Source organism: Prorops nasuta, unplaced genomic scaffold (genome assembly GCF_024137725.1).
Source record: "Prorops nasuta isolate Cenicafe-Biocafe unplaced genomic scaffold, Cenicafe_Pnas_1.2 PNAS00010, whole genome shotgun sequence".
NCBI lineage: Eukaryota > Metazoa > Arthropoda > Insecta > Hymenoptera > Bethylidae > Prorops > Prorops nasuta.
The window spans coordinates 5,437,057-5,460,766 of NW_027116807.1; the positions used below are offsets into that span (position 1 = coordinate 5,437,057).

General features: G+C 35.8%; 1 protein-coding gene across 4 annotated transcripts in view; it reads right to left on the reverse strand.

The window, feature by feature from the left end:
• Window positions 1-856: 856 nt before the first annotated feature.
• DIP2 (disco-interacting protein 2) overlaps window positions 857-23,710 on the reverse strand; it is a 32,250-nt gene continuing 9,396 nt past the window's right edge. The window contains exons 5-17 of one of the 4 annotated variants that reach the window (XM_066732850.1): window positions 16,753-16,902; window positions 12,850-13,044; window positions 11,368-11,860; window positions 10,942-11,278; window positions 10,053-10,866; window positions 9,554-9,984; window positions 9,240-9,471; window positions 7,997-8,127; window positions 7,426-7,806; window positions 6,906-7,241; window positions 6,537-6,833; window positions 5,838-6,391; window positions 857-5,759 (exon numbers count right to left, since the gene is read on the reverse strand). In XM_066732850.1, coding sequence (XP_066588947.1) covers window positions 5,507-5,759; window positions 5,838-6,391; window positions 6,537-6,833; window positions 6,906-7,241; window positions 7,426-7,806; window positions 7,997-8,127; window positions 9,240-9,471; window positions 9,554-9,984; window positions 10,053-10,866; window positions 10,942-11,278; window positions 11,368-11,860; window positions 12,850-13,044; window positions 16,753-16,902 — 4,604 coding nt within the window. In that variant the 3' untranslated portion in view covers window positions 857-5,506. Of the gene's footprint in view, window positions 5,760-5,837; window positions 6,392-6,536; window positions 6,834-6,905; window positions 7,242-7,425; window positions 7,813-7,996; window positions 8,128-9,239; window positions 9,472-9,553; window positions 9,985-10,052; window positions 10,867-10,941; window positions 11,279-11,367; window positions 11,861-12,849; window positions 13,045-16,752; window positions 16,903-23,710 lie in introns of all 4 variants that reach the window. The other 3 variants (XM_066732852.1, XM_066732849.1, XM_066732853.1) reach the window with 3 other exon arrangements.

Here is a 23,710-nt window from a genome sequence, read left to right on the forward strand (position 1 = left end):
GACCTATTTTAAAAAAGGGATCAGCAGGGGCATTGGAAGAATAAAATAGGGACTTACCTGGAAGGTAGCTTGAAAAAAGTAGAGATTCCAACGTTCTTGAAGTAATTTTAAGTATCGTTATCGATGAACATCGGTGGTTGATGACCGTTGGCTAATTTCACACTCAAGCGGTGGACGCGGTTACATATTAGCCTTCGCACGTGCTTTGAGGTAAAGAGATAGGAAGGGGAGGGGATAGGAGAGATTGGAAAACGGAAGAGGAGTTTCAGGTGAGAATCGCGCTAGAGAGCCGTCAACGAGGACGGACCGGTTTGAACTGGTTGGTTGTAGCGTAGTTCGCATGGAGCTCTCCGGCTCCCAAAGGACCCCTCTCACTCTCTCGCTCTTTCTCTCTCTTTCTCTTTGTCTGTCTCACACGTCTCACTTATTCTCCTTCTATCTCAGTCAAAGAGATCCGGAATCGCTACAAAGAAAGGAAGAGAGGAAGAAGGAAGGATATACAAAAACCGATGGGAAGATAGACAAAGATACAGGGTTGGCGTGAGGGAAGGGGTTAAGGAGTGACGGAGCTGGAGAGTCAATAAAAGGGAGAGGAAAGGAGAGAGAGAGAGAGAGAACAGCAACAAATAAATTTCCCCATCCAGTTTACTTGTGTACCCAATAAGCACGTGATATTATTTAATACTTTATGTTCATTTAAAAAAAGGAACATAAGAAATATGAGGTACTTATAGGGTGGTACGAAAAGTTCACAATGACTTACAACTTTCAGAAATAAGATAAAAAATATCAAAGCAACGAGGTATAAATAACCAAGAATTTTGGGCCTAGAAATGATAGAATAAGGTCTGTCGAACTTAAATCAATTTTATGGTTTCTCATTGGTACAAATTTATTGTTGCTGTGATGTGCAATAATGAGGAGACATGATTATTGAATTTAAAAACATTTTACGGTCTCTCTAGATACAATTGTAATAGATGTATAGACTTAACAAAACCATTTAAAGAAATGAGAGTACAGCAAAATATTAATAAAAAAAAAGTTAATTTTAATTTAGCGTTACACCAATCGATCGCAGAGAGAAAAAGTAACCAGAAAATAACATACTAGTTAAAGATCACTATCCTTTTATTAACGTTTATAAAACGTTCGTATCAAGATGGCGCCACTTACAATCGAAATCGCCTTAAGAATATGGATTGTTTTAATAATAACCATAATAATATTAATAATAATCAGCATAATAATCATAATAGATCGGTGTCGTTGCAAAAATGTACATAATTTTTTATTATTAATGAGATAATTCTGTGTGACGGCACGATAACCACAACTAAAACAAAACAAAAGAATCGAAGTTAATCGAAGCTTCTTCTGGCGACATTGTTCGCTCGGGACAACACTAGTTTAGTTCAAATATAATGCGAGCTGCTGCGCCATATATTTTTCAAAATTCTATATCGACGCTCTACATACTCATGTAGCTATTCTAATCGGAAAATGATGCATTGGGAACGAGTGACTGCGAGAAGGGGACGCCCACCTGACCTTCGCGCGACCTTGAAAAGAAGGGACCAAAATGGCCGACCCGTGCGAATCAAAATAGTTCGTTTAAATGCCTGATCTGCTCCAGATGCTTTCCATTTTGGCTAAAAATTTAACTCATTCTTGTTGCCTGTAGTTTCTACGCCATTTTATTCGAAGTATGTACCATGTGGTACATTAAGCATACGCTCTTAACAAAAAATGCGTGCAAGGCAAAAAAACCTTTTAACGCAGAAAATTACAAATACAGAGTTTGCGTGATAAATAATTTTAGCCTAAATGCGAAGCACCCATTGAAGTAACATAGAGGAATTTGAATATACTTTCTCAATTGTTACTGCGCTTGGTTTCTTGTTTCTAAAAACGCAACAGAAACTTCCTCTATGTTGCTTTGGCGTAGATAAGGTTTTAGAAATCTGAATCAAACCCTAAAAACTGGGTGATTGAGGATAATCCGTGAATTTTTAGAGTCTGTAGGTGACCGCTATATCATACGTTATGTAATATGTATAAATCTATGTGTGTGAGTGTGTGTGCGTGAACAAGTAACAAACAATATGAAAATTCACCCTTTTCGCAGAACAAATTTCTTTACATTAACTTGAACCTAAGCTTATCTTTACTGTTACAGCCATTATTATTATCGTTATTATTACCGTTTATTACCTTCATGGTCCAACAATAAGAGGATAAGATAAGGAATAAGATGTTAAACGCAAGAAATAATATTATTAAAGTGTAAATAATATAATTCAAAGTTTCAAGCAATAGGATGTTGATAATTAAATTAAATACCTTATCCCTCATTCCTATCATTGTATATGGGCCACACATTCCTTTAATTTTCACAATGAATCTACGATTACCCGTAGAAAAACAAGCATCGCAAAACCTCACTGTTCATTATTACAAATTACCAGACACACGCAAAATATACAGCCGTACACACACACACAATACACGCGAGCGCGTTCAGGTGCACAAAAAAAAAACAGTGAAACGCTCGACTATCCTCACGTACAAACTATATCCTTGATAAATGTTAACGTGAGAAGGACAGTGGGGAGGGATTGGTTATTTACACAGCCTAAACCGACCACTTCCGGTCAGTCCTGATTTCACGACAGTTTCCTGTCATTTTACATCTTGGCTATAGGACAAAATCTTCTCGGATTCACTTTGCAACGGCGACGAGTATTCCACATTTCTAATAACTATTTATAAACATTTATACATAATAAACCAAACGCCTCGTTTCTACATACGCACACTTGCACACTCTCAGGTACTCCCAACAAAGTTTGTGCAAATCTCCCTCCTCATAAATGAAAAGTCTGATGAAGATCAACAATGAAAGCTTCATTGGAATTTTTTCTATGTTAATGCAGCTATGGGGTTGATGCTATCATACAATTAATAGTACAAATAAAGCGGTTATTTCTGATACATGAAACAGTTATAGGGTCAGGAATAAATTTGCTGAAATATCACAACAATGGAAGAACATTGTAGAAATAATAAGAGAATATAGGTCTGTTTATTTTAGATGTAATTTTAGCACTTTATGCATTTTTTACAGCGCCAATATATGCGAAGAATAAAGATAAATATACCAAAAGAGTGCAGAAAGTACAGCTAAAACGAGTAAACACTATATTCTAGATGTAACAATAAGTTCGTTGATTTTAATTTAACGGAGTTAAAACTTTAGATTTACAAAGGTAACAATTTTTATAAAAATTCAAAAATAAGTAGATTGAGGTGGAAAGAGTTTGCACAAATTTTACATCAGTTGGGAGGTAAAGGAGGGGGAGGGAAGTTGTAAAATTATTTCTTTCACGCACAAATACAAAAATTCGGAGGTTTGCGAGAGAAATTATTTCTATGACTGGCGAATGGGAGCTCGCTGTAGGCTGAAAGGCTTGAAGAAAAAATTAAACTTAAGCTTAGCTGTTGAGGATTTATAATACTAGAACGTGAAGGATGAATTTATGTAGGGGTGTCACCCAGGTGCAATTTTCTCGTGCGTGAAAGTAAAAGTTTCATTAAATGGCACGATGCTTCAATGCAAGGGTCTATCAAGGAGAAATGGAAGGAGAGGGAGGGGGTATCTTAGAAATAAAGGAGCTAAAAGGTAAAAGAGTTAGAGAGAAAAAGAGAGTAAGAGATCCTAAATTGCCTCTAACAGTATAATAATTATTTACAAGACGCTTCAAGTCGTCAAAATTCTTAATTAGGACATTCGATTACATAATTCACGGCAAATATTGCACTAACGAAGCTTTCTCATTGCCAATCGCAGTCGTTCACCATGAGAGGGGCTTCTATGCTACTTTAATTTAAGGAAATTAATGGAGCACCCATTATAGTCAATCGATAAAGTTTTATAAAGCTATTCGACACAGTTCTCATGTTTAACAATCATCCATGGATCACACAAATCTATCAAATCCCTCTCGATCAATGAATATAATGAGGTGGCTTAATTAATTTTCCCTTCTTTTATACGATGTTTCGACTCGTATCCAAAAATCTGTTCTTCAGAAAAATCTATTCTGCGATACTTCCATTAACCAAAATAGGCCTTTATAGCTTCTTTAACCCCTTGTTCATATCTATTTTTCATAATTGTCTAGCTGATTCTAACTGCGGTAACATAGAAAATCAGATACGAGCTTTAGAATGATCGACACACGTTTCTCTTTACTAATTTCTAACAGCGAATTTTACTTGGTTGAAGGGTACATAAATTGTGGAATGGAGGGAGAAAAAATTAAGAATGGCGATTTCACTTAAATATTAATTTGCAAAGGATCTTTTTATCGTAATATTGTCGAATTGCCAGAGATGATTTTTCTTCGACAGCTTGCAATGAATATTGGCTCCATTATGTACAATTATAGTGAGAGTATAAAAGGATTAGAAAAATTTCTTGATTAACGTGAGCTTGGATACGGTTTGATCTACTGATACTTCTAGGTATATCATAGCAAAATTTCGCTTAATCTATTACAATTGTAAATTCATTAAAAATATTTCTAACATTCGTTGCGAGCTGCCACATTTTACAGTCTAGTATAAACTGGTAGCTCACGTGTAAAATTGTTATTATTGTGCGCTACGCAGCTCAGTAAAATACATCCATATATGTTAAGATCCGTGGAGAAAAACACTTTCTACGTGGTACTTTGTTTAGTTTTCAGTTCAGTCCTCGATTAATATCGCCAACCTACGTGTATATTAAGTGCAATATAAATGTAAAAAGGTTTCAACGATCACGAACAGTCAAAACATTAAGGAAACTTAAATTCATCCTTATTCAAAACTTTATCCAATGTAATAGTTCTATAAACTTGAATAGCATGTAAATAACAAAATATAATTTAGCAAAATGCTATCAAATAAACTGTTCGTTCTCGCTAAATGATTAAATGTCAACGGAATAAAATAAATCACTTCGACAAACTGGCAGTAGTTTGAACATAAAAATTGGAAGTATTATCCGTAATAGTCATGGAGTAGTTTTGGAGAATTTTTAAACGCAATTGTGCGTTAAATTCGTAGTCAATTAATGAAAATGAATGTGTATAAAAAAATGCACTGGGAATTAGATGAATAAATAGAATATACGAAGTGTTTGAATTGGTACGTGAAATTACCAAAATGTATTTTAGATATTTTGGAAAAGTTCCTGAAATCATCAGGAAGAATCCCAAATAACTTTATTCAGCAGAGACGAAAGTTGTCACATTTACTAGATTCTTGAAGTAGCTACCATTTTTAACAGCGTTTGTCTCTGCTAAATGCAGTCAGTGATTTTACCGAAGTGCAAGGAGTATACTGGAAATGGATAAATGATTCTGACGTGTTGAATGATCATTAATTTATAGGGAACTTGTCTGCGGTTTCTCATAATGATTTTTGTACGTTGCGACTACGTTAGGCTTTCACAAGTCGTTTACATATTGTAAGCGACGTATATTGGGTCTAGCTGGTCCGCCAGGAAGCCATCGCGCAAGTGCATTCGCTGCTTCTCGCCGCGAGAATTAATAGGGACTACTCCGGGATCCACTACTACTACAACACCAACTACTAGGTGGTGTTCTTCAAGAACCGCACTTGTTACTAGAGCAACCAAGTCCAATGCCTCACTCTCGCTACCGTCCAATTCCACTACCACTACTAATAGATTTGTCCATGTGAACACGGCGCTGAAAAAAAATAAATTCATAAGAACAGATGACAAAACTCGGAAGAAATAATTTATTAGCATTACAAAATGAACTTACCACTCTGCAATTTTTTTGTGGCATCTCATTACGCTGTTTTCAATATCTATAGGATGATAGCGCATTCCTCTGAGAAGAATAGCCTCATCTAGGGCCCCCACGACAAAAACAGCGTCGTGGAGCTCGGATTCACCGGGCACAATCTCGATTTCAGCAGTGGATGTATCACCGGGCACGTCGTTAATAACAGACTGTTGGACACTTTCGGTTCTCCTGAGGAATCCGAGATAACCGGTCCTTGCATATACCTCACCGGTATTTCCGGTCACGAGACGAGCGTTAAAATGATCCGCGTAATCATTTTCATCGCCGTAAATTGTGAAATATCCACTGGCATTGTGCGAGGACTGCACCCAGATCTCACCCAAATGAGAATCTCCACACTGTCCTTTTGTCTCCGGATTGGCAATAATCACTTTGACCCCTGGAAGCAGTTTGCCCGATTCCATCAGGCACAGAGAATGCGGACTTCCTCTTTCCACTAAAGAAACTCTATCGTTCCGCAAAGCCCTCAAGTCTACGTATACCGTTGATGGTTCCGGGCTTGATGCTCCCTGAAAAACAATTGGTATAATATAAAATAGAATATTAAAAAAAAATTAGATAAATTTAATTATTCTCGTTATTTTCCTTCAATTTTTGTATTTAGTAGATGATGGAGTATACTGGTTTGATAATTTAATTACAGGTTTTGTGTACCTGCAGACAAATAGCTGTATTCACTCGGCAGCCAAAGGAAGTAGAAACTGCACGAGGACTCAGTCCAAGTGCAGAGAAAAGTTTGCTAAAGCTCGTAGTCAAGGCTATTCGTGGTCTTTCCTCAGCTACCACGACACAAGTTCTCACGCAGGCTAAGCTGACTCCTCGAGTCTTCAGGGAATGCACCGAGGATCCTAAACCTTTTGTGCAGAGCTCCATCACACCATATGAACAGAATGTATCTCTTACTCTATATTGGCTTACTGCTGATAACCAAAGAGCTGGATTGGCTTCCACCTAAAATCATCAATTTATGACAAATGTTGTTGACTAATACTAATCAACTATTTACATTTCTTGTTAACTTACCTCAGATGGAGGTATTAGGATAGAATGATGCCCACTGTATATACTACTGAGGCACCACAAGGCAAATCCTAATCCTGAATAAGGATCCAAACATAGGGCGATGTGTCTGGATGGGTACAATTCGCAAGCCAATTTCATAGCGCGACACAGGGAAGTCACTGCTGCGTGGGACATTTTTATTCCTGCCAGCATTCCAGTGGTGGACACGCTGAAGTCTAAATATGCCAGCATCTCAGCTGTCGGTGCCTTATACATCACCGGCAGTTTCTTCTTTGGCATGTCGTCCATGTCCAAAATCGTTGGCCAGCTTTTTATTTCAACCACGTTATTCGCTTCCTGCATGATTCAAAATAACGAATTAATTTATATGATTTGGTATATGCAAATTAAGTATTTTATACAAATATGTATATATTCAAAAATAATACTATAAATAAATATAAAGCGTTACATATATCAATATCAAGATATTACTATTGTTTATATTATTACACTTAATAAAATATGATAAAAAAAATACCTTGCTCTTTAACAATTTCATGATATTCTGATTGGTAAGGACTAAAACTGATTTGCTGACGTCGACGATCATTCTAACGGTAGGCAAAGTGGTTTGAAGATTTTGAGGGTGAGGAGGCCTTATGGTAACAGGAACGGCTCCAACATAGAGGCATCCGTAAAAAGCACAAATTAAATCAGTGCCAGGTGGGAATATAAGAGCAACGTGATCACCAGTGTTGATTCTTCCACGATCCAAAAGCAAATTTCCAATTCTTTCAGCTTTTTTGTGCAGTTGTGAGCAAGACAGAGAAGTTGCCACTGCGCCCTTTGCATTCAAGGATGTGAAAATCACATGGTCTGACGTACTATGTGCTCGCCATCGTAAGATCTCAGAAATAAACTGATACTGTAACATATTAACAACCGTTCAAATCTACAAAACTTTTTAAAAAAATATTTAGGTCCTACACAGAATCATTCTATATCCAATCTAATCAATTAAACGATTTGGTATTTATTTATAAATTTGCAGAGGATAATATGCAAGATTCTGTACATGACCCAATGACAATAAGCTGGCAAATTCCCACCTTTTTGGCACTATCGCTGTCTTCATCGAGGATTCCCATGTCGCGACCTTGAGCGGAGGCCAGTCGATTTCCTTGGACGATGTTCCCCACCATGACACTGGCTGGTCCAACGTCTACAACAGAATCCCCCGCTACACGCCCCCGTCCATTTCGTTAGTAAACCAACGCAAACACTCAACCCGATAATAGTAGCTCACACACTCTCCCCTGACTGAGGCCGGAAAATCAAAGCTCAGAATTTTCTGCCTTGAAAGTTTTTGCTTTTCTTTCTTTTTTTGCTTTTTTGGTTCAACTCCCCTCGTTTTGGTCGGTGCAAATTAACCAAGCGAAATAATATAAAAACTTGCGTCACTCAGCACTTTGAAAGATTGTACAAAGCTTGAAAAATAATTAGGAAAAAATGTGAAATGTTGGTTCTAATTTATTTACATTATTAAATTCAACTGAGAAAAATTCTCCTGATTTTCTACCAATTGCTACGGGATATTCGGAACTCAGCCAAAAGAAAGAAACAAACCAAATTTGAAGTCTAAAAGTATTTCAATTTGGTGAGATCTCTAATTATTTCTAATTTTTATTATTTCTTATGCTTATATATACTCTCTTCGATTTTAATACAATCGATTTTTCCAATTAACTTCTAGACTCCAATAAAATATACCATTTACACATGCCAAGCTGGGTCGATTAATTTTAGAGGAAAAAAATATATAAAAAAAGTACAGCAAGGGGTTCTTGCATGATTGATATCCGTACCAAGTTTTAAAAGCCTACCAATTTTGCATAGGAGCATAAGAGTTAAGTTCCTTGGTGCTTATATGGACACTAGAAAGTTGCAAATTATTTTATTACTAGCATGTTGGTTTCAATGATAGCACTCACTCACACAATAGCCACTCTTCAACATTGTATACAGGAAAAACCAACAAATTATAATGTAATTCGTAGACAAAAGTCTAAAGTTTAACGAATTAAACGTAGCAATAATTTTTTGGTTTTTGTATGGACACAGTGTATATAATAATTGAAGTCGGATTAGAAGCCAGAAGACAAGAATCTTTCTAGCCTTTTGATGAAAACTTACTTGATACTTTTCTCAAGAGAATATATTATAGATTTATTCTATGTGCTATAGAAATGCTCTATCCCTATACTTGGCTAGGCTAGAGCCGGGCATCGATTCTATATAGCTGCTAAGAATTGAAATGCTGCGTTAGGTTAGATTGAAGTTTATTAATTTTACCTGAATGAATTTCACGTGGTTTTGGCAAGTTGGTTACACATGTATGTGGACACAGCAAGACATTTGCTGGATGCAACGCTCCTTCCAAAAATCTTCTTTTCGTTTCTGATAGATGAATACCTCCTAATGGTGTTTTCGGTAAGTAATTTGGTGGAACCAAAGCTAAGCAATAAATTCCAACCGCATGGATGGAATCTACAGCCTGAAGAACTCTCGACATCCACTGGAAACTCTGCACAAAGATAAATTAAGTATTAATGATAATTATAATTACAGCCTTTATTACTAGTTTTTACGAAAATCAAATAAAAAACCTCTTCTTCGCTGCAATCTGGTCTTTGTTCGGCAACCACGCATATCCTTTCGTCTCTGAGGACTCTGACGCTGAATACAGCAATTCTGCCACGATAAATAAATTTCATAGGTTCGACAGCCAATACTGTAGCGATGATATCGTCAGCGTTATGTTTTCTTCCAGTAACTGTCATAAGACCATCGCGTGATCCACATACAAACACGAGTCCGCCAGGTCCCAAAAATCCTAATAAACCAGATCTGGCGTACTCGACATCGCCCAATGGAGTTCCATCAGCTTGTAATGGTGAAACCTTAAACGTGTTATTTGTCAAACCCTGAAGGCCCCAGTACTGACTTCCAGTCGACGAGCTGTGAACGCAAATTTCCCCAACTTCGTCAGTTTTGCAGATGAAAGGCTGTCCTTCCATCTTGATAACGACCACAACGCCTGAAAAATATTACAGATTAATAAATGACTTTTAACAATTTACTCGAAGATTGCAATCATCTGCTTACTTCCAGGCATGACCTGGCCACAGTCTTGCAAGGTCAACGAAGTTAATGAGTTTTCTTGGTCCACTCTGACGACACCGTAGCTGAGACCAGACATGGAAAGAACTCCGCGACCAGTAGCATTGACACCAGCTCTTCCAGGTCTTCTAACGGAAACAGTGAGAGCTTCGCTGGAAGATGCACAAGGACATACGGCATCAGGCCTGAGTCCCTTGGATTGAAAGACGGAGAGGAACTGGTCACACGAGGAAAGGGACCACGGGTTAGCACCATCCGCTACCAGCAGTAGTCTCAACGACGACAGTGAGATATCCTTATGGTCCTTCGTGGCTAACAAGCCCCAGTGAAGGTCTCTGGACTTTACTACAGCAACGCTTGCCCTATGTTTAGTGATCATCTGCATCCAGCTGGCAGGATTAACCTTCATCAGTGCGTAAGGTATGAATATCACATGCATCCCATTCAAAATACTAGTAAGGGTGCTGTGCCAGAGTCCCACTTCTCGTTTAAAGTCCAGCACGCACACAGCGTTTTCCCCTTCGGTATAGCCACAAGCCTGTGTTAGTGCTCGGCAATGAGTTAACATAGATGCTCTCGTTACGGTTACTCCCATTACGGATCCATCTTTATCAGTCGTGTACTCGATGTAAGCAGGAGTGTCATCCGTGAGTCGTGGTGGGGGTAACCAATCTTTAGGGGTTTTTGCTAGATGCTCCGTAACGAACCAGTGGAGTTTTGGCCAACCTTTGAAAGCCACAACTTCGCCTGCAGTAGTTTTTGGCAGGCCTTTGAGACAAGCCTCGCTTGTTAGTGCCACCTAAAAAAATATTATGTTATACATAAGGATAAGACCAATATATAACACAGTAAAAAAAATATAACTGACTCCTACCTGAATACCACAACTCCCAAGCAGGAAACCAATTTGCTGAGACCCAGCATCCCTTCGTGTCAGGGGAACCTCGATGGGAACTGGGACGATACCAGCTTGCAGGCAACCATAAAAAGCACACATGAAACTAATTGGATCATTATTAGGATAAACCAGAGCAATTCTGTCTCCAGGCTTCAAAATGCAATCGCCACTTCGACTTAGAGCCTTGTTCAGTAAAGTGTAGGCAATTTTGTGGGATCGACTTAGAAGTTTTCCATAAGTCAGTGTGATGCACAGTTTTCCATTTGGATCTAGTACCGTTGCTGCTGGAGCTTTGTAGGTCGCCGAGCCATACCTAAAATAAGATTTTTTTAAGATTTAAATAGAAAATCGATAACCTATGAATAATTAAGACAAAATTAGATCCCTGATGGATGGAAATACCTTTGAATAGCAGCTTCCAGGGATCTAGGCAAACCGGATGGAACTGACAGTGGTTCTCCAATGGCTGATGTCATAGCACCACCTTCTGGCTTAGGTGCATTGGGGTCCTTGGGATTAGCAGCGATTTCCAGTTCAATGTCGTCGTCCTCGTAGAATTCAGGAAGCGGTCTACGTTTCGGTCTTTTGAGGGTGTTGAGAAGTTGCTGAATTTTTGCAGAGACCTTCCACCTTCCGGTGGTCCCAGTATTATTTTGATCCTCTACGACGTGGTATCTGTTGACCCTATCTGCTCCGGGTCTTCTGGTGGATTGATGAGTAGCCGGAGTGCTGCCTGTGTGCGTCACATCCGGTGGTTGGATGTTGCAGTACGCGTGTGGCGAGTATTCCGCTATGTCCGTGATGTCCGCACCAGGTGGCCTTCTTGCCGGGGGACGCGGGGGTGGAGGTGTGTCACGTGCGGAACCCGTGCTGCTCGTATCCGATAGCCCAGTACCTGCATGAAAAATCTTCTTTAATTTCATCGTCCCCCAAGTACTTGAAAATCTCAAACGACTTTTTTTTATTCAACTCTTTTTTTCAATAACTAATACACAATTTTAATGTTTTTTAAAATTTATTAATACAAATTTGTACCTCAAGTATACACATAAAAATTAAATTTTCTCATTACTCCTCTTTTACATCAATTAATATATTTAAGAGATCGTTAAAATTGTAAATGAAAAATTGCTCGTCTAATTGAATTAATTAATCCTTATCAGACGGATTATATTGGCTAACGTAACGAGATAATCATTCTTTTTAATCTGGAGATGAGATTTTAAGAAAAGCAGAGGTAGCAGAATTGTGTTTGCTTTTGAATAAAGCTCTGTAAACCTGATTTATGATTCTTATTTTGCCAGAGTGATGTCTGGCAAGGCTCGTCTTTTTTGGAACTCGATATTCTTACAACCGGTTGTTCACCGGAACCGTTCAACCGGTAAAAGCACGCTTAATCTTATCCGGTGGAAGACTCCAACCGGAAAATTTATTGGCTATGAAAGGAAAGTCGATAATTGTTCTTCGATCGATAAACTTTTATGATTTACCTTCGCCAACGACCAACTGATTAAATAACTGCGAATACACAGACTTGAGTACCAAAATCTGATTGAGTTAATGCATGAATGAATCTACGTTATGCGTTTAAATATTTAATTTTAAAAATAAACAATAATAATTAAACAACTGTTATAATTAATATTCATAAGGAAATCTTTAAAATAGAAGCTGTCCTAAACAAATTAAATCAATTACTAAAAAATTCAGTGTTAAAATGTTTTAATAAATCTTGCAATTCTGAAGTTTTTATAATTTTAAATGATTAAATATTTAGATAATTATTCTAAAAATTAATGAATATATTATACTTGGATAATTTGCATAAATTTTTTTAGAAAACTAAAAAAATTAATTTTAAATAATAAAATGTTTGATTATTACCAGTTGGTCCACCAGCACCAGGACTTTCTTCAGTGACGACACTATCTTCGTCAGAGCTCGACTCTCCACTATCCCGACGCTCCCTGTCAGGACTCCTGGCCATCACTGATGTCCTTTTGGAAGGCATCGGTAGGGATGGCTTTGGTCGCCCTTGCATGGCGGCCAGCGCCTGCTGCACCGCCTCTTGTCGCACTTCTGTACAGAAAAAAATCGTCAGTTCAGGATCATCAACCAAACACACATTACAGCTTGCTCCAAATTAATATTAACAAAGAAAAATAGAAATTTCGTGTATTTTGAATTTTTTTTTATATACATAAATCCAGTTGTGATTTTTACTCGTGAAATTCACTTTGGTGATAAAATATAGTGGAAGATTGTTATATTAAAAATATAAACCAGAGTAAATAATATTACGATTAAAATATAAAAGTAACTGTTTATAAAATTGAAGCAAAGCGAGAAATAAATTATAACAGCGAAAGGAAATAATAAGGTGATAATTTGTTTTTTACAAAGTATCGTGAAGCTGGAAGAAAAAATTATTTTTAAGTAGAAAATGTAAGGTGATATTAATAGTTGTGTTATGCAGACCTCGTGTTCAATAAAAATGAGAGAAAAAGTGTAGAATGCAATAAGATAAATCAGGAACTTAGTAAAGGATCGGAGTAACTAAGTAGTTACAGCTGATTTTATTGCAAGTGGTAAAAGTAACGAGGTGAGAAGTATCAGTGTGTGTAGGTTTAGTGTTGAAAAAAGGAGGAAGGAGAAGGAAAATGAGAAAAATTTATGTTTGAAGATATCGATAAAGAGACAGACGAAAAATCAGAAGATAAAGTAAAATATTACTAGACACTAAAAGCTGATTCTAAGTATGGAAAAAGCAACGATGTGTGAATCATTATTGTGGAAACCTCGTATTGCAGAAAAAGATAACAAAGAAAAAACAAGACCATATTTATGTTGGAGAATATCAATGAGGAGTCAGACGATAAATCAGCAGATACTATAGAATATCACTGAGTCAGTAGTCACACCTATATTCGTAAATAGAAAAAGCAACGAGGTGTGAATTATTATTATAAAAATTACATAATGTGAAAGATGAAGAAAAAACAAATTTTCGAGAATATATCAATAAAAGGTCAGACGAAAAATCAGTAGATACAGTACGAAATATAACTCTAAGTAGTTACGGTTAACCGCAAGTAGAAAAATCGTAGAAAAAGCGACCAAGTGTGAAGTATTATTGTGAAAATCTGGTATTGAAAAAAGTGAGGAGGAGCGAAAAAGAAAATTGCTGATGAGTCAGACGAAAAATCAGTGGATAAGTAAAGTAGTTACAGTCGATGCTATTGCAAGTAGAAAAAGTAAGTTGATGTACTATAAGCGTCTGTTTGCATGTGGCGTTCACGCACGTGCGCACGCGTGCTTGTAACGAAGCGGGCCTAAAGTGTTGCATGATGTCGTAATAACGATAGGAACTAATACACCTAGAGGACTATACTATACTATATATATATATATATATATATATATATATATATATATACTGGCACCCGGAAACGCTTGCGAGACGCATTCACCGAACGTTACCTTGCATCATATCTACCACTCCTTCCCTTTCCATACACTAACGTTCCATAGCAGCTCCCACCTTAATAATTCCAGCCGTGCCCGCATTATGCTTCTATGCTCCTTCTATTCCATTCTTATCCCTACACATGTATCAATTTTTAATCTGCCCTATATAAAGAAACCTGCTGCGATAAACAAATCGCATTGACTTAAATATTTATAAAACTTTGGGAAAGAATTTTGCATGAAAAAATAATAAATAAATAAAAAAGAATGTTTTTAGTATAGATAATTATATTCAAGTAGAGATAAATAAGGAATTTATAAACATATGAAGAAATTTTTAAGATAATTATGTCGAGGTTATATAAATATTTTAATAAATAGATTACAAAATAATTAATCTTTGTTATCAGTAGTTACACCATGCAACAGTAACAATATTCGAATGTTTCATGAAAAAAGGGAGTTTGATGAATGAATTTGAGTGAATTTCAGGAGCAGCATTTTTTCTACAGAACTCAAGGAATAATTTTGAGAGAAAATATATTGAGTTGAGTGGTTATGGGTGGTGACGAGGAGGGGGATAGTGGGAGGGGGGGGGGGGGGGGGTAGGGGAGGGGGTAGTAGGAGATTACATCGAGCGTCGATGCGCGATTAATTAGCGTGCGCTCGAGGTTTATGAAATAATCAATTCTTCTTATCAGTTGTTCCATCATGCAACAGCAACAACATCAGGATGCAGCCAAGTGCATTACTCGCACACATGCAGATAAACGCGCGTGAACGCCCCTGGAGGCCTCTGCTTCCTCGAGAAGCACATTCTCTTGTGCTAACGGTGCACATTGCGCAGCATGCACCATTGCCAACCTCGCCATTGTCAATTACACTATTGATTCCCATCGATAAATCTCCAGAAAATAATTCTGCGAAGGGGAACGAATTACTTCTAAATTCAAAACTAAATATTGCAAAAAAGAAAATTAACGAAATCAATCGAGAGAATATTATTAATAAAAATTAAACTTTAGCAAAATTCCAGTGATATATATATAGAATGAAATTTAATGACTATTATTTCGAGTTAAATTTCAATGTTTACAAAATTTCGACAAATTAAAAATTAAACTTTAATCAAATTCGAGTAAAGTAAAGAATGAGAATTAACTGTTATTAATAAATTAAAAATTAAATAAATAATTCCATAGCAATTGAGTCGTCTGTGTTTTTTGATCCATACTCGGGTTCTTAGAAATAAGGAAGAAGATGCAAGACCGAGTGGATAATGAATAGCGAATTTTGTAAAATGTAGTTATTGGGTGGATACTGGAATAACTGTGGGTTGCTGACTGGAGGATCGTGAGTACTTGTGGAAAATAGCTTGGGAGAGTAAGGAGACGTTACTTGAGAAGACGGGAAGCTTGGGTAGCGCAAGCAGGTAAAAAAGCAAGCTGCCACAGGTAGAGGCACAAACACAGCCACGTTCACTAACTTATGTATCTCTTACAAGCTACGTCCATTCGCTAACGGTGCACCAGGTGCAGGATTAGCTGCACACTATGCACTTTTCTCGCTTTGTGTATAGTAACCGGTATAAATGCCATCTCTTTACACACTTCATATACCAACTGACGATACATAAAATTACTTATCTTATTATATATTTATTCATCATTAATTTCATTCCATCACTCTTCGTCGTGTCGTCTCGAACTATTAAAAACTTGTTAATCAGCGAGCTAGGTTTTCAAGAGCAATTTTGGAAAATGATAGAAAAAAGAGAAATAATTTTCTTTGAATTAAAGGGACTATCACAACTAAATATTAAAATCTTTTTTTATACAAAGAAATTTGTAGTTAATTTATTAATTTTTGTTTTATTAAAATTATTTCACCCTCGTTATTATTATGTTTCCTTATCTCGTTAAACTTATTGAACATTGATTTACTTCATTTCTATCATTTCTTTGTCTCTTTTGAATAATTTTCATAACGTTACTATTGCAATAACTTCCTTAGGCGACCTCTTTTTACCATGAAATTAATTTCTTACAAACTAGTTATTTATACCGGTTGTGTGCGAATGGGGAAATGTAAAAGAGAGGGTAAGATGGATGATATTTATTATTAAGTGAAATTTATTTATGAGAAAGAAAATTAAAGAGAATAATTAGTATTTAATAGTTTATTTATGAAAGTGAAAAAACATAAAAGAAAGAATTATATTTAGTTAAAAGTAGAGGTTATTAATAATGGAAAATACTGTATAAGAAAGAGAGAGGGATTTAATTTGAAATAAAAAAAGGATTAGGGTATGATACTTACCGGAATGATATCGGCTCTCATTGCGCGTGAGTCTGCGATTTCCGCGTCTCGTGGCCGCCGAATTCGAATTCGAATGTGAATTGACGGCGTTTCCGGTTGAGCCGCCAGATCCCAGGGGACTGGCGATCCCACCAGGCACTATCCGGTTTCCTGCATGCAAACACAACACAAGGACACATAGACAAAAGGCGAGCACTACTCCACGCTTATCAAAGCACAACTAAATTTAATTAATTAATAATGTTAATTAATTATTACAATTTATTAAAAGCAACATCAATTTTTATCAATCAAAAGTTTACAACAAAAATTTAAACAATATATTTTATTGAATAAAATAATAAAACTGTGTATTTATTATAAGGAAATTGTTTAAATCAATATAATTTTTTTATAAAATTTTATAATAATTAATAGTGTGTAATGTTGAGGCATCAAAAATTTTATTAGGACTTTCTTGTAGGAAAGGGGGGGGGGGGAGGGGGGGGAGCAGTTAACAAGTGTGTTGTTAAAAATCGCGTGGGTCCGTGAAAGTTTTCGGCTGGTCGAATACATAGAGCAGGGCCAAAAGAAAATTACGAAATTACGTTATACACGACCGGTCGTTCCACCTTCCAAAAGCCCCGCGCGATTTCACTTTCATCGCAGAGGAACGATACGACTATATACCGCTGTTTTTTTTTTGTTTCGAACGGCGAGACCGATCGGCCCTATTAAGGAAAAGGATTCATCAGCACCACCTCCGATAAATCATGAAATTACGCGGCAACCGTGAAACAAACTTACTCCACAAAATATTAATGAAAATTTTTTCATGGAATTCGATTTTCATCGAAGAGAATCTCTTTGAAAAATACGAAGCTTGGCAAAAATAATTCATTGGTAAAAAAAAGAAAATTTATCGAGGTATTAAAATTTTATTATCAGAAGTCAATTTCAAACGATCGTTTATGCCAAATTTGTAAGCAAAGTTGGTTTAATTACGTAATATATAATTTTTTATTGCTCTGATCTGGAACGGATATGATAATGTAATTATCGATTTAGAGTCGATAATGTATTTTGAATTAACCGTTGGCAGAAAGTAATTTCCTATAATTAAGTATTTTTATTTCTGGGAGGAACGAAAAAATATGGACTCGAATAGTTTTCGTTAAAGAGTCGTTGCATCAAATTTTAACCTATTATTAATATTTTCCAAGATATTTTTAATTTCAAGTTCGGTTTTTCGTGTACTTTTGTAAATTATATGTTAACGAAATTAAAATTTAGAACGTTAAATTATTTTTTAATTATTTAATTTTACTCGATTGTTTATTACTATTTTTAATGTGTTAGAAGAAAATATTCGATACACGCGGGGAATAAATTATAATAATTTTATTTTTTTAAATAAAATTACCACTTTCTCAAAAGGTTTGGGCGTTTCTCAAGGAGGACACGCCCCATTTTGCGATAATTGAATTTGGATTTATTTTTTTATGCTTTGAAAAAAATGTCGATTTTACGAAGTGTAAATTATGTTTGTACTTAAATAATAAATGTGTAAAATGAAAGAATGTTTGCTAGCAGCTACTGTAAGCTAAACTTGTTCTGATGAGTCACTCGTAGGAACATATGACTAGTCCGAGTAGGGCTAAATTAAGTTATAAGTGCATTGATATACTAAGGAAAATTTATTAAAGAAATTCGAGGCACAAGCGAAGCCATGCAAATTGCGTAATCCTCAGAGTTTTCCATACAATTATTTAGTTACTGCTCCCCTTTCTCAAACCGCATGCAAATCGCCCAGAAAAAAAATTCAACGTATATATGAATAACTAATTAATATTAACGTGTTTGCTGTTGACTATATCTTCAATATCCATAAATTAAATTATTATATTGTTTAAAACAGTTATTAAAAACAAATTCTCATGATATACAGAGTGTATCAGCAGTGTTTTCAATTTTAACCACATATTCCTGAGTATAAACCAAGTGGAAAAGGCCTATATTATAACATTCGTAAAAGTATCATTGCTGAGATAAATCAATTTTAAACCCATAAATCAGGGCTTTTATTCGATGAAAAAATTACTTTATTTTCATTTTTGTTAACAGTCTCCTTTGAAAAAACAAAAGAAGTTCGTACTTCTCCACCGTTTCATATTATCGTACATGCACGCAACTACGTCAATCATTAATATTGCTTCCTAATTAATGCCTTACATTCCTGATCCTAATGCTAAGCTGTTTAAACAAGCTTAATGCTGAATTATTTGTTGAATTTAAAATGCCGATCGCTGATTGGTTATAAAAATACAGATAACCAATCAGCAATCGCCATTTTAAATCCAAAATGGCTCCAGTCTTAAAATCGTCCAGACCGGAAGTGTGCGTAACGCAGCTTATTCAGCAATCGCACCTGATTGGCGCAGTCCAAATCTTCAACCAATCAGATTCGATTGTCCCACTTCTGGATGAGCACGTTGCTTATCACCAGTAGCAGTTCAGTTTTCGAATCTCCACGTGGTGGTTGTCAGTGAATCGCGCGCGCCCGGCTTTTTTTCGTCGTAATCACTGACGACTTATTAATTATTCGCGATTAAAAATAATTAAATAATTTATTTCAATCACACAAGTGTAGTTTCATTATTGTGATAATTTAATTTTACCACAAAGGACAAATACTTCAAGAATTGAACAAGTTGTTTTTTATACCAATGAATAAATTGAGTTAATGTAACAAATAAATTCATTCCTTTAACGAATAGTTTAGTACGTAATGAACTATTCGTTATTACATGAATTAATTTACTTGTTAGATTAACGAAATTTATCCATTGTTGTAACGAAAAATTGTTAATTGATCGAAGATATTTTTCTCAGTGCGGGTTTAATTATATTAAAAAAAACAATGAAATACATAGTGCGATTGAAATAAAAGTACGTCCGAAAGAATTCGCTTAAAATTCGAAAAAAAAAAGAAAAAAAAGACAATGCGCGGCGCGAGTGTTGTGATAGTGCAGTGTTTTGGTGCATGCAGCGGCCAAGGGCAACAGCCTCAAGGACTCTCATAGCCTGTAAGTAACATTATTTTTAACTAAAATAAACTCGAAAAATTCAATCAAAACGATTTAATTTAATAACATAGAATTTCTTTTTTTGTGTTACAGTGGGCGACCTCACTTTGGGGTGTCAGTGCGTGTCGCGAAATATAATTGATTTAAATATCCGAGTCGCGTAGTTTCGTTTAAAAAATTCGCGTCGCGTCGTAATATTTTAAAAATAATTTATCGCGAGTGCCATCATCGTCATCATGTCCCACAGGCTGCAGATGGATCATCGTTGGATTTTCGCCGAATGAGTGAGTCCCACGGGTAAAACTGTGGATTTTTTTTTATTAACCTAAGAAGGACCGAAAATCTACCGGTAGATTCCAATCGGTCCTTCTTCGGTTAAAACCATTTCTTTATTTTTTGCGTGTTTTCAGGTTTAGATTTCCGATATAGGTAGGCCCCTTAGCTTTGCGTTTTAGGTAGGCATTATAGCTTTCGGTGTTAGGCAGGCTTTCTTTTCAGGTTCTTCATTGCGTTTATTATATTTTGCGTGCGAGTGTTATATTTTCAGGCTCTTCATTGCGATTATTATATTTTGCGTGCGTGTGTTTTATTTTCAGGTTTAGCTTTCCGATATAGTTAGGCGTTATAGCTTTCGGTGTTAGGTAGGCTTTCTTTTTCAGGTTCCTATTTCCAAATTTTGTTACCCTTCCCCTCCCTTCCCGGGGGTAAGAGCAAACATGCTCAGGAACAGAGTCACGCGCAATGAGTTTTGTTCGTTTTTGGGTTTTTATTTTTAAATATACAAATTAGTTGTATATTTAAAAGAATAAAGCAAAAATGAACAAACATAGCCTCTGCTCTGTTCAAGACCATTGCTATACCCTTCGCGAGGTGCCCCTGATTTTGCAAAAAGCAATGGATCTAGAGGGAGAGAAGGTACCTCGAAAAATTTACCTTTTAAAAAATATTAATGTCGCTAATTTTTCATAGGAATTTTACATTTAATGATAATTTGACGCTGAAGAACTTTATATGTTTTAATGAATAATCGGCTTAGTTGCGTGCATGTGTGTGTGCGTGTACGGCAATATATGGAACGTGGAGAAGTACGAGCTTCTTTTGTTTCTCGAAAGGGAACTGTCAATGAAAGTGAGAGTATAGTAATTTTTCCATTGAATCGAAGCCCTGATTTATCTGTTTAAAATTGATTTTTATCTCAGCAATGATGCTTTTACGGTGTTAATAGTACACGATTTTTCGTCTTAGTTTATACTCAAGAATACGTGGTTAAAATTAAAAACATTATTGCTGATATACACCCTGTATAATTATTTTAAAACTTTCGAATAATATAATTTTCTTATAGTTAAAAATTGGTTCAATAATCACTTTTAGCTAATATTAAATTGCCTTAATGCATTGGCCAAGTAAGAGCGTGACAAAACTATTCGTCATCGACGGTGAGCGTGTGAAACGTGAAACTGATTGGAGCTCTATTATTAAACATGTTGGAGAATTAATTATAGGGATGATTATTTCAGCAATAATAATAATCTACAGAAATGTATCTATTCTAGTTTCTTAGTAATTATTAAGTAAAAGAGAAAATAGTACGTGTTATATCATTTATTAAAATATAATTTATTAGAATAATTGCGATCGAATAAAATTTATTTTGGAATAATTAAGAATTAAGAGAATTATTTAGAAACACAAATATTTATATAACTTTGAATATTTCTATCACAACATTTTTATTAATACTCAAGCTTTGGTCAAACTTAAATAAGACTTACCTTGGCTAAAGGTAAAGAAAAGTGAGAAAAGCGTGCAAAAAAAGGAAGAGGAAGTGGTTGCTTAATTAAAAAAAAGTTGTACAGTCCAGTAGGAAAATTTTAATATAAATATAAAGCTGTAGAAATACAATTAAAAACTAAAAAGAAAATCAAACGACATTCAAAGATAAGAAAAGAGACAAAAACAAAGGAGAGAAAAACTGAGTAAACACGCGGAAGTTTGAGGTGGCGTGGAAAAGTTTTTCCTGGCGCATCGTGCGCAGGAAATGAAACCCATCTAAGGCACTTGACCGCAATTGAATTTATAAATCGGAAACAAACAATTCAGCCACGTTTTCTCGAAAACCATAAAGCAAAATAACGAAAACAATAATTTTCTTACAATTTCCATGAAAAACTATTCGATGATTCGAACTTAGTCGAAATAAACAAAGAAATGATAATAATGATAAAAAATATTAAGGAAATGAAGGAAAGAGTATGGAAGCTTCTGTTAATTGAAACAACAATTTTAATCAGACAAAATACTGTTAAGGAGAGGTGATAAGGAATAATTGGAGTGTAGGAATATATAGAAGAAAAGAGTAAAGTAAATAAAAATATAAAATTAAAAAACATTGAAGAAAAATTGGGAAGAATCAATAAAAAAAATTCTTTAAACATAAAAATTCAAATTAAAAAAAGGCGTTAGAATATTGTTTTAATGTAATTAAAAATTTAATTTATAAACAATAGGATTAAGAGAAAGAAGGATAAGACAAAGAATGAATAAAAATTTTTAACAAAGAATAAAAACCCTTTTAAATGAAGCAATAATAGTAAAGTTACCAAACACAAGAAAAATTTAAATTTTAGCCAAAATGAAAGTAAAGAAAACCTTATCAATGCCAGGTTGATAAGGAATATTTGTCGAGATTTTTTGAATGTAGGAATGAGGAAGTGAGCGAAAAGCGGTAGAGTGTGGAAACTATGCATGTAGAAACTGGGATAGGGCAAGGAAGGATAGATTGGGAGGGGGGTGATAGATAAAATAGGCTAGAAGAATGATTGGCGCTACCTGAGTGATAGCGTTTCTCGTTGTGCGTGACGCGCCGTTGCGTGCGGCGTGCACGTGGCTGCGGTCTGCCACCAGCTCCTCCACCCCCACCTCCACCACCTCCACCACCACCTCCGCTTCCATAACCCGTTCGCTCAGCCCCTCCACTGCCGACCAGGCCCCCACTGCTGATGCCACCTCCACCACTCCCGTTCCCGCTCCCTAAGTATCCCAATATTCAATATTTTTCAATCTCCTCCTCCAAATTTCCAAATTCTCGTATGCTATATCGTTAATTCAGTCTACTCGTCATTTCCCCCCCCCCCCCTTATACACGTTTTTGAGTCTTTATGTAAAGATTCATTTTAAAATTGACTAGTTTCTCCTAAAATTTTGATAGATTCTAGTCATCCCCCCCCCCCCCTCTTATTCACGTTCTTTTATCCTATTGAATTTTTATACACGTATTTTGAGTCTTTATTTAAAGACTCATTTTAATATTTACTAATTTATCCTAAAATTTTGTTCCATTCTAGTAATTTTCCTCTTATACACGTTCTTATTCCCTATGAAATTTTTATCCTAAAATTTTAATCGATTCTAGTCATTTCCCCTCCTCAAACACGTCCCTTTTCCCAATTGATTTTTTGTACACGTTCTTAACTCCTATTCAGAGACCAGTAGACTTTAAGATTTAATAACTCGATCGTGCAGTCAAATTTCCATCACTCCTCACTCGATCCTCGACTGTTCTATCCTTTCGTCAATTGCACGCTCATTCTCACAGTTTTTTAACGAATAAAGGGATGTGAAGATAAAAAAATGGAAGGAGCAAAAAGAGAATTGAATTGGCACTACAATGGCAGATGCAGACCGAATGGATAAACGCGGAAGTGACTTTTGCGCTCGTGAAGTTACAGTTAAAGCTTAAAGCGTGCACACGAGAGTCGTCGATCGAAGCCAGCTGGAGGTACCACAGCGTGGAATACCTCGATAGTTTATCTTCCGCTCTTTGCTATACGATTCCGTATTATCATCGCGTTGAATTAAAACCCCAGAGTACCTGCAATCACTCCTCGTAT